The following is a 12,125-nucleotide window of genomic DNA, read 5'->3' as shown; positions in this document are numbered from 1 at the left end:
GTCCTCAGAGATGGAGGCGTGGTGGTCATCATTTATATGTTTTTTACTGAAGGATGTGCAGAGAAATTGATCAAGTCTAATGAATATATTTGAGCTTTTCTCCTTGTTGCTGTATTGGGTAGATGGCCTGACGGAAAATAAGAGAGGTGCCATTTAGCACACACTCAGTATGTCATGCTGGACAGGCACCATGCTAATCACTTTACAAGTATTAAGTCATTAAATCTATGACTCAAGTTAATATTAAGTATTAATTCTATGAGGGTAGCTATATTATTGTCCACATTTTACAGAAGAATTGGGGTTAGGGGTTAGATAACTAGCCAAAGTTGTACAGCTATGGGGTGAGTTAGGGTAGTATTCAAGTCTCAGCAGTCTGGATCCAGAGCCTGTGGTCTTAACTCTTTACACCACTAGCTTTCATTACAGTCTGCTGCTTTGTCTACAGATCTGCAGTTTGTTGAATCCATGGACAGAAAACATGGACAGAAACTGAGAATAAGGAGGGCTGGCAGTACTGGGCTATTTTCTGTAAGAGACTTGAGCATCCACAGATTTTGGCATCTGTTGGGGTCCTAGAACCAATCCCCACAGACTCTGAGGGACACTGTCTTATTGATCAAATCCGAATGCTTTAACTCATCTGCATCACTCTCTTTTTACAGTAATGAAAATGAGTCTTGTGGCTAATAGATTCATTGGCCAAAGGCCAATAATAAATGAAAAGATGCTCAACCAGTAGTTAGGAAAATGCAAGTTGAAATGAATATACCACTAGTTCTTTACCTGATTGGAAAAACGGAACAGATTCATAGCATCCAAGTGTGAGGGTAAGGACACATGCTCATATGTAACTCGTGGGAGGGTGGGAGTAAAAAAATTGCTTCAAATTTTTATTTAAAATTTTAAATAAACATTTCATTTGACTGAACTCCTAGGAATTTATCTTGTAGACATAAAATCACCAGTACATAAGGATGCATGTACAAGGAATTTTTTTTTATCATGCTATTTGTAATGACCCTAAACTGGAAACCACTTGGCAGTTGGAAAATGCTGGCATAAATTATGCTGCATTCCTAATTTTGGAGTTTGGGGAAACTAATCAACAATTCCTCTCCTAGCTAGCATGCATGCATGCTCATGCTCAATTTTTCAGTTGTGTCTGATTCTTTGCGACTCTGTGCACCGTAGCCCGCCAGGCTCCTCTGTCCATGGGATTCTCCAGGCATGAATACTGGAGTGGGTTGCGTTTCCTCCTCCAGAGGATCTTCCCGACCCAGGGATCCAACCTGAGTCTCTTGCATCTCCTGCATTGCAGGTGGATTTTTTATTTTTATTTTTTTAACCACTGAGCAACCTGGGAAGCCCTCTCCTTCTAGTTGTGGAACCAATTAGGAAATAAGACCCAAGGGACAGAGGGAGATCAAAGTATTGTCTTTATTAGTGATAAAGCTGATTGACTGTGTTTCTTATTTCTTTATTCTTGAATGAGATGGACTTATGCTCCCAACTACTGGTGGTGATGGGGGAAGGGCAGCAGGGGCGGGAGCACAGATCAGAGAATGTCCTTGTCTACATGCAGACTGGCCACTAAAGACCGAAGTCCCCAAGTGAGTCCAGCACACCCAGTGTCTCCTCTCAGATTCACCAGTTGGGCTAGTCATCTCCTCCCTCCCTGGATAGGAGGAAGTGCGGAGTCACAGTGGAGAGAAGGTGGAAATTCTCCTTTTGTATTTTCCCTCCTAGGGAAGGGAGTGGAGATTATTCTTCCTTATGGAAATCTACGAAGTGGGGAGTGTTCCCCTCTCCTCCAACAACAGTGTTTTGGAATATCATGCAGTGTTAAACAGTATAACTTAGTTCAGTGTGAGCAGACTTGGGAAGATGTCTGTCATATTTTAAGTGAAAAATTGAGCTATAGGTGACTTTTATATGATTTTATATGATTATATTAAAAGGAGAAACCATGTATATGGGTATATTTTTGTAAATATAGAAAAAAGTATTTAAACACATATTGTAGTTGCTAAGAAGAATGGTGTGTGGAAGGTTTTGGTGATGGGGAAACTGAGCTTTTCCCTTGCATTTCTCTGTACTGTTCAGTTGTTCAAATGAGCATTAATTAATTTTATAAGAAAACGTCTAGTTGAGAGTTGCTATGAGATACATATGGGCTTCCCTGGTAGCTCAGATGGTAAAGAATCTGCCTGCAGTGCAGGAGACCCTGGTTAGATCCCTGGGTCGGGAAGATCTCTGGAGAAGGGAATGACAACCCACTCTAATATTCTTGCCTGGAGAATTCCATGGACAAAGGAGCCTGGCAGGCACCAGTCCATGGGGTCTCAAAGGAGTCAGACATGACTGAGCGACTAACACTACATACTTCACTTCATGATATATATATATACACACACACACATATATGTATGTATATATACATATTTTCAGATTACTTTTCCATTATAGGTTATTACAGGATATTGAATATTGTTCCCTGTGTTATACAGTAACTACAGGGTAGTTCAAGACTACAGGTAGTCTTGAAATTTCTGATTACAAGAAAAAAAAAGTTGTAACTGTGTGTGGTGATGGATATCAACTAGACTTACTCTGTTGATCATTTTACAATATTTGCAAATACTGAACCATTACATTGTAAACCTGTAAGGGAGTCTTAGTGGCCTAGCTGATAAAGAGCCTGCCTGCCAGTGCAGGAGATGCAGGTTCCATCCCTGGGTCAGGAAGATCCCCTGCAGACAGAAATGGCAGCCTACTTCAATAGTCTTCCCTGGAGAAGCCCATGGACAGAGAAACCTGGTGGGCTGAAGCCCATGGGGTCACAAAGAGTTGGACACGGCTGAGCTACTGACACATGTTGTACACCTGAAACTAGTATAATGTTATATGTCAGTTTTATCTCAATTAAAAATATCATAAAGTTGTCTGCAAATATTGCATTGTGTGTTCAGTGGTACCTTCAGCAGCTGGTGTCCCCCCTTCCCTTTAGTAGTTCAGGGGTCTTCACTGAGAACTTGTTTCTAGATGGGCCTGTTGGATCCCCTGCACCTTGTTTTATTTCCACCCCACACCCAGGTGTGCATGTGTGTGCTCAGTTGCTTCATTCATGTCCAGCTCTTTGTGATCCTGTGGACTGTAGCCCAGCAAGCTCCTCTGTCCATGGGATTCTCCAGGCAGGAATACTGGAGTGGGTTGAGATCAAACCTGCGTCTCCTGCATCTTTTGTGTTGCAAGTGGATTCTTTCCCACCACAACACCAGGGAAGCCCCTACACCCAAGGCTGGTGGGGAGTTTTGGGAGGGTGCGCTGGACTGGAGTCAGGCCAGTTTGTTGCTTGGTGACTATGAACTTGGCTGAGTGATTGGCCATCTCTGGGCTTCGCTTTTCTTACCTGAAAAATGAGATGTTGGAATTACATGAGAAGATTGAATTAAATGAATCATTCTGGCGGGGGTGCGGGGGTGGAGCAGGTGGACTCTGAACCCTGTCTCCCCGAGTTTAAATCCCCATATTGCCACTTACTAGGTGTGTGATATTTAGGAAAATTTTGTAACCTCTCTGTGACTTACAGGCAGAAGGACTTAAGCAGTGCTGGAATATATGGGGTTGGTCAAAAGTTCATATGGGTTTTTCTGTAAGATGTGATGGAAAAACCTGAATGAAGCTTTTGGCCATCCCTCTAAATACTGATAGTGTTAGTCACTCAGTCGTGTCCAACTCTTTGTGATCCCGTGGACTGTAGCCCAACAGGCTTTTCTGTGGAATTCTCCAGGCTAGAATACCAGAGTGGGTTGCCTTTCCCTTCTCCGGGGGGTCTTCCCAACCCTGGCATTGAACCCAGGTCTCCTGCATTGCGGGCGGATTCTCTACCATCTGATCCACCAGGGAAGACTACTCTAAATACTAGCTATTATTAACTGACTAACAATGAAATTAATTCTAATGGGGAAATGGTATCTCCAGGGAGGTGGATGACAGCATGCTTATGGACACGGTTTCCCAGGATTCCTCAAATAATCCTGAATTCTATCCAGTCTTCCCTGTCTACTTGGCCAGGGCTTATAAGGATGTGGTTTATGAGGTGGGAGGCAAGCTAGAGGGATATCCTTAAAAGATACTACCCACCTATATTAAGGTTTTTCTTTGCCATGGCTAAAGAGGTGGCTTAAGTATTTTCCCCTTTGTATACACTGGAGTCAGTTTCTAAAGGGTTTTCATTGTAAATTATAATAAATACATGGCATGATATTTACAGAATAAGGTCAGCCATGAGTCTTCCTGTACAATTTAAACCCTAAACAAGTATATAGGATACTGTTCTGAGAAGGTGTTTAGTTGCTAAATTGTGTCTGACTCTTCTGCAACCCCATGGACTGTATCCTGTCCAGCTCATCTGTTGATGGGATTTCCCGGGGAACTATATTGGAGTGGGTTGCCATTTCTTTCTCCAGAGGATCTTCTGGATCAGGGATCGAACCTGCGTCTCTTACATTGCAGGTGGATTCTTTACTGCCACCAGGGAGGGTTATCTCATTCCAGAAGGACTGGATGACTTACTCTGAACTAGTGGAAAGAGGCTTGTTAAGTGAGTATAAAAAGTTGGGGAGCAGGACTTCCCTGGTGGTCCAGTGGTTAAGACTTTGCCTTCCGATGCAGAGGGTGTGGGTTTAATCCCTGGTTGGGGAGCTGAGATCCCACATGCCTTAGGGCCAAAAAACCAGAACATAAAACAGAAGCAATATTGTAACAAATTCAATAAAAACTTTAAAAATAGTCTATATTAAATTTTTTTTTTTAAAGCTCAGAGAGAAAGTTTGCACAAGTTGAAGAGTTGTTGGAAGCAGCTTAATTAAAGCCTCCCCCTGGACAAGCCTGAGGTCTTAGGAGACAACCACAGGCAATGACTAAGCATCTCGCTTTAACTCCTGGAGCCACCCTGGAGCTGAGTGTTTGGAGTCATTTACTTTACGTCTTAGTTTCCTCTGTAGTCCTTGAGGATTGTTGGGAAGATTGAGTGAGATGATAGGTGTAAAGTGGTAAAGAATCTCCTTGCCGATGCAGGAGATGAGGGTTCGATCCCTGAATCAGGAAGATCCCTGGAGGAGGAAATGGTAACCTGCTCCCGTGTTCTTGCCTGGGAAATTCCATGGACAGAGGAGCCTGGCAGGCTACGGTCCATGGGGTTGCAAAAGAGTCGGAAGTAACTGAGTGACTGAGCACATACATTTAGAAAAACAGCCTGTATTTGTGTTGCTCAGTACACATACATGCTCAATCAGTGCCGATTGTTACTACTTACACGTGTGTGTTTGAAACAAAAGGCTTAGGGGTCGTGAACTTTCTCAACAAGTGTGAACCCTTTGTGGGCTAATGAGCTTTTGACCTAAGGAGGAGCAGGGAGGCCAGGGCACTGCTGGGAAGCCCTCTCAGTCGCCGTTTGCAGTGGGCTGAGACGTACCTCCAGGCGAGGAGGGGGCCCCAGCTTATGCTGAGCCTCACAGCATCCCTCACAGTTTGGTTTGGGTGTTGCTAACTTCCCACCTGCAGGCGGAAGGAAAATGAGGTCTGTTTCATTCCTTGTCTTTGAGTCTAGGGTTTTTTATTGGGAAGTGTTACAGGCCAAATTATGTTCCTGCAAAAACCCAGTTCTGAAGTCCTAACTCCAAGATGGTTGGATGGCATCACTGACCCAATGAAGGTGAGTTTGAGCAAACTCCAGGAGGTGGTGAAGGACAGCGAAGTCTGGCGTGTTGCAGTCTGTGGGGTCGCAAAGATTCAGACAAGACTGAGTGATTGAACAACAAACAACAACCTCCAGTATCTTAGAACGTGACTGTATTTGGAGATAGTATCTTTCAAGAGGTCACTGAGTTAAATGACGTCTTTGGGAAGACCCTCTGGGAGGGAGACGTTGGCCGTCTGCAAGCCAAGGAGAGAGTCCTCAGAAGAAAACAACCCTGCTGCCATCTTGAAGTCGGGGCTTCCAGAATTGTGAGGCAACAAAGTTCTGTTGTTGAAGCCCTCCAGTCTGTGATACTTTGACATAGCAGCCCTAGCAAACTAATACAGGCAGCTACTGAATTCTCCCCCAAGTGATAGTATTTCTGGGCAGAATATTTGAAGGTGAAGGAAGTGATACAGTATCTTCAGTGGGGACATAGGCCAGGTTTTAAATTCTGGCTCTGTTGCTCACTGGCTTTGTGAATTCAGCCTTTGTTTTTTCTTTTCCTCCTGTGTTAAGCAGGAGTAAGCTACTTCATAAAGTTGTGAAACTGAAAGGACTTCATCTGTATAAAGTTTATTACTGTGCCTGACACTTAGTAAGCACTCAAAAAAATAGTATTGTTACAATGAGATGGAATATCAGTTAGGAGTTTGGTTATAAATTTGCACATTGATTATCACTTTTAAGTACTATTTGCTTACCTACAAGCTTGGAAAATGGCTTATCACAGATTTGAAGGCATTTCTTGCTGACCTCCCAAGGAGCTTGGAATTAAAGTATGACAAGGATGTCTTTGAAAGTGCAAAGAAGCTAAAGAGTATGGTACAGCCACTTTTTGTTTTGTGGTACAGAAAGCAATTGCATTTTTTGTTCTCTTCCCCAGCCACATTCATTTGTAGGAGGCAATGCAAAAGAGCACTGTTTGTGAGAGAGGGACGGCTTGCCTTTAAATAAGGAATTGTTTAATTAGGTTGGTTTCGTCTTGGGGCATATAAGGCAGTGCTGCTGAGAAAAACATTCCAGGCCTGAACAGCTGCCTTTGTCTCATTGGTGAGCCGCCGGTAAATCACTGTGGTAGGGAAATAATTTTGGATTGTTAATATTTGCTGTTTGTTAAAAATAGCCAGCTTGCATCTCTTCATTAGGAGGAAGGCAGTGTTTTGCGCTCCTGGCAAAGTTTGGGGGCTTTTTTTTGGAACATAAATCCCCCAGAAATGCCTTTCAAGCAGCACATGAGAACAGAAAGATCAAAAACTTCCACTGGAAGATTGCAGCTCATTGTGATTGGGCTTCCCGGCGGCTGGTAAAGAATCCGCCTGCAATGCAGGAGACCCTGGTTCCATCTCTGGGTTGGGAAGATCCCCTGGAGGAAGGCATGCAAGCCACTCCAGTATTCTTGCCTGGAGAATCCCCATGGACATAGGTGCCTGGCGGGCTACAGTCCATGGGGTCGTGAAGAGTCTGACACGACTGAGCGACTGAGCACTAAGTGATGGGCCTTTGGTGAAATAAGTCACACCCTTGGGCATGTATTTTTTTTTTCTTTTTAATGGGAGGATAATTGCTTTACAATATTGTGTTAGTTTCTGCCATACATGACTCAGCCATAGTTATGTTGAATTCATATATCCGTTGAACTCCCTCCCACCTCCCTGGGCACATGTTTTATTTCCTTGCCGTGACTTCGAAATCTTGTGAGAGTGGTGGAAATTGAGCTCTTGCTGAATACAGGTTGTATTTGATCAAAACAGCTGTGCTATACCATTTCCTTCTGCAGAAGGGCCTGGGCAATCCTTTCATTGTGAAGGGCGTGTTGTTGGACATCACGAACGGAAATGCAGCTTGCTTTCCTGCTCTAGAGGGAGGGCATCAGTAGAAAAATAAAAACTTGGCACACCTTCCTTTTAAATATGAACATGTAAAAGTGTTAGTTGCTCAGTCGTGCCCGACTCTTTGCTACCACATGGACTGTAACCCGCCGGGCTCCTCTGTCCATGGGATTTCCAAGAATACTGGAGTGGGTTGCCATCCCCTTCTCTAGGGGATCTTCCTGACTCAGTGATCAAACCTGGGTCTCCTGCATTGCTGGCAGATTCTTTAGTATCTGAAACCACTAGGGAAGGGTTTATTAAAAGTAAAGCTATCTATTTTCATCTTCTTTGCCCATCTTCATGGTTAACTCCTGACATTTTGCTGCCTGTAAAAAGCACGTTTTTCTTTAAGATGAAGTTTTTTTCAAGTTAACTTCTGTTTATGCCTAATTCCTCCCTAAACTTGATATATATAGTAAGTGCTAATAAATGCAGCCCTGAGGATAGAGTAAGCAGAATTAAATAAGAATTGTTATGAGTTTAAGCGCCCTGATTGTGTGTGGTGTGTGTGTATGAGAAATTCCATATGGAAATTGCAATTATAAATTGGAAAAAAATTTACAAAGAATTTGCCAAGATCCCTGCCATCCTGATAAAACAGCCATATTCAATTTTACATGTCTTTGCCTTTTCACATGCTACTATTGTTTAAAATATAGTTGTACATATCTATACAGTTTTATCTTCTGCTTTTTATTAGTTATAGCAAATGTTTTTCATTTTATTATAGGTGCTTTGTAAGGCCCATTTTTAATACTCTTTTACTGAACAGTACCATTAATTACTATCTCTCTATTATCCTATATGTAAGTAGATTTTGCTTCATTTTGTCTCATAAATAATATCTTGACTTTTGTTCGGCATTAAGCTTTTTATCATTCCAATGAATAAATTTTCAGGAGTTGGTCAGAAGTGTTACTTGTAGTAACTACTATCTACCATATTCCTTTTGAAAAGATTATAGTGCCAGGCGTATCCTTTTTTTCACATGTTAATCAGTGTCTTTACTAATTGTTGAACTTTTAGTTTGCTTCTTCTTGCCATTAGAAATAACATTGAGGTGTCTTTTTTGTGTGTGTATTAAAAATTTGGTGCACATTTCTAATAGGTAATTGTGGTTTTAAAATTTACAGTCACACAGACTGGATAGGAGGGGAGTTTGGGGGAGAATGGATACATGTTTATGATGTATAGTTGAGTCTCTTTGCTGTTTACCTGAAATTATCAAAACATTGTTAATCATCTATATTCCAATATAAAGCAAAATATTAAAAAAATAAGATTTACAGCCACAGACAGATAATACAAAAAAATAGAACTTTAAACATTTTTCCCTACTAAACTTAATTTAGTTTTCAAGCTGAATTGCCAGTTTTAGTCAGCTTACTTCCTGTTTAAGGCTATGAAGGTTTGTCTCCCTCTACACCTGGGAATGAGTTGCAGGCTTTTGTGTTCTTGGCGGGCATCGAGTCCCTGTGCCATTGGGACTTTGCTGGTCTCTACTCCATCTTTGTGGTCCTCTAGAGTGCTTCTCTATACAGTTGGCCATCTCCCGTGGCTGCATTCTGAGAAGCCAGGCAACCATCTCTTCTTCTGTGATACCTGCATGCTTCCTCTAGGCTTTTCTAGGAATCCCATCCACTTAATGGTCTGAGCATCTTTCCTTTTACCCTTTTGTCCCGGTGTCTAAGTGCTGGTCCTGTGTGGTTCTATGCTAAGTCGCTATGTCTAACTCTTTGCGACCCTGTGGACTGTAGCCCACCAGGCTCCTCTGCCCATGGGATTCTTCAGGCAAGAATACTGGAGTGGGTTGCCATGCTCTCCTCCATGGGATCTTCTTGACCCAGGGGTTGAACCTGCAGCTCCTGCATTACAGGCAGATTCTTTACTGCTGAGCCACTGGGGAAGCCCCGAGTGCTAGTTCAACCCTATGGAATCTCTCCTTCAGTCTGCTGGCCAAACACTTTTATCAACTTTTGTGCCGAAAAATAGCTCTTATATAATTAAGAGCTTTTCTCCCCTCTGGGATTATGGTAAAACTCCATGCTTTAAGTTCTTCAGTTTAGCTCTTCAGCTATGAAGATAAGCTTTCAGTATTAAAAAGGAAAAAGAAAAACTTTCCTAAGGTTCTGGAGACTGTTTTGACTTTCAGATTTATCTCTGCTTTAGGTTTAGAAAACTCTACTCAGGAACTGGAAAACCCAAGGATTGCCTCTCTCATCCTAGGCTGCATGGCCTGTCCCTGGGGAAGAAAGGAATGTGGAGGGCTTGGGCAGCTGCTTGAATGATGGGTGGGAAAGGGAATCAGTCCAAGGACAACAAAGAGACTGGGGAAGCCAATTCTTAACAACACAGCAGTTTAGTGCTGTGACTTAACTGGGGACTGTGTGTCAAGTTTATCGAATGCACAGTTTGTGTGTTGTTGTTGTTCAGTGGCTAAGTTGTATCCAACTCTTTGTGACCCCATGGACTGCAGGGCAGCAGGCTTCCCTGTCCTTCACTGTCTCCCAGAGTTGGCTCAAACTCATGTCCATTGAGTCGGTAATGCCATCCAACCATCTCATTCTCTGTTGCCTCCTTCTCCTCCTGTGTTAATTTAGTGGATATAGAATAATATTAATAGCAAGTACTTGTCAGTGGCAGGACTCTTTTGAGTGATCTTTTATATTAACTTCTTTAGTCCTCAAAACAACTTGAGAAGGACAACTACTTTTTTTTTTTTTTTTTTGTCCATACCACGTGGCATGAGGGATCTTAGTTCCCTGACCAGGGATTGAACCCTGCATTGGGAGCATGGAGTTTTAACCACTGGACCAATTGGGAAGCCCCTAGTACTACTGTTATTACCTCCACTACATGCACTAGGAGCCAAGATGAAATGAGCTTTGTAACTCTTCAACTTGTAAGTGGTGAGGCTGGGTCTTGCAGCCCAGTAAGACTGTTGTTGAGTCTCTAAGTCGTGTTTGACTCTTGTGACCCCATGGCCTGTAGCCCACGAGCCCACCAGGCTCCTCTGTCCATGGAATTCTCCAGGCAAGAATACTGGAGTGGGTTGCCATTTCCTACTCCAGGAGATCTTCCCATCCAAGGATCAAACTCGTGTCTCCATTGACAGGCAGATTCTTTACCACTGAGCCATCAGGGAAGCCCTGGTTCTATTTCTGGTCGGGGACTGGGAGGTGACAAGTACTTAATCTGATTATTATTGAAGGGAAATCCTTTTCTCTTGTATTTGTGACACTTTTGGCTTTCTTCTTTCAGGAGTTTGATCATTTCATAAAAGGTGGTTCTTTTCCTATTTAGGAAGGCATCATCTCTTTACTGTTTTGGTTTGTTCGTATATTAATATGTATTTCCTCATTAACTTAGCTGTTTCTCTGATGAGGATAAAGAAACCTTCATTTCAACTACTTGGAATCACTAGGGTTTAAAATCTGTATTATCTTAGGTCAGTGACTTGTTTTCCAGAGTTGTGTTATTTTTTAAAAATATTTTTTTAACTTATTTGGCTGTGATGGATCTTAGTTGTGATACATGGGGTCTTCATTGTGGGATGTGGGGTTTAGCTCCCTGACCAGGGATCGAACCCAGGCCCCCTGCGCTGGGAGCACAGAGTGTTAGCCACTGGACCACCAGGGAATTCCCGGAGCTGTGTCGTTTTAAAAACCTGTTTATTATGAAAAAGGTTAAACATAAAGGTGAACATGGAGATGTCAGTAGAGCAAACTTTTCATGTGTCCGACACACAGCCTCAACAGTTTTAAACTCATGGCCAGCCTGGTTTCATCTATACCAGCGTTCTTCACCTTGGTACTATTGACATTTTAGACTGGAAAAGTCTTTGGATGGGAGGCTCTCCTGTGCCTTGTAGGATATTTAGCAGGATCCCTAGCCCCTACCTACTAGATGCCAGGAGCACTACACCCCTCCCCGCTTCCTGGTTATGACAACCGGAAGTGTTCCCTGGGGAGCACACCCTCCCGAGTTGAGGGCCACTGACTTATACTCACTCCACTCTCCCTCCCTGTAAGATTGTTTGGAAGTAGATCCCATAGATTAAATCAGACCCATTTGTGGATTTATTTCTGAAATGTAACATTATATATAAAATATAATGTCCAGTTTTGTTAACCCTTCAGAGAAGAAAGGAGCAAAGATCTAATAATGTTCGTATATGCATTGTTGTCAGGTAGCCACTCTTGGCTGCAGAGATGGTCATAATTCCTACCAGCTACCAGTATTGATATGAACTAGGAAACACAAAGAAATGGATATTATGCTCCAGCCTGTGTATATTTTTAAAACTGTAATGTATACATGATACAGGGTTTCCCATTTTAAAGTGTGTAGTACAATTCAGTGGCAGTAAGTACACTCACTCTGTCATGCAACTATTTCCAAATCATCCATCTCCAGAACACTCTTCATCTTGTAAAACTGAAACTCCATATCCATTCAGTAATAATCCTATTCTCTCCACCCCTCAGTTCCTGGCAAGCAGCATTCTG

The 12,125-nt window shown here is 42.5% G+C and overlaps 1 protein-coding gene across 8 annotated transcripts in view; it reads left to right on the top strand.

Annotated features, from left to right (window-relative positions):
* The window catches only part of MBOAT1 (membrane bound O-acyltransferase domain containing 1), a 110,424-nt gene that overhangs the window by 42,490 nt on the left and 55,809 nt on the right, over positions 1-12,125 (top strand). The window contains exon 1 of one of the 8 annotated variants that reach the window (XM_044927611.2): positions 5,366-5,719. The exons of 6 other annotated variants lie outside the window; for them this stretch is intronic. In XM_044927611.2, the coding sequence (XP_044783546.1) occupies positions 5,648-5,719 (72 nt within the window). In that variant the 5' untranslated portion in view covers positions 5,366-5,647. Of the gene's footprint in view, positions 1-5,365; positions 5,720-12,125 lie in introns of those variants that run through there. One more of the 8 variants, XM_044927637.2, reaches the window with a different exon arrangement.

Source organism: Bubalus bubalis, chromosome 2 (genome assembly GCF_019923935.1).
Source record: "Bubalus bubalis isolate 160015118507 breed Murrah chromosome 2, NDDB_SH_1, whole genome shotgun sequence".
NCBI lineage: Eukaryota > Metazoa > Chordata > Mammalia > Artiodactyla > Bovidae > Bubalus > Bubalus bubalis.
Note: the sequence above shows the minus strand (reverse complement) of the source record. Positions and strands in the feature narration are given on the sequence as shown.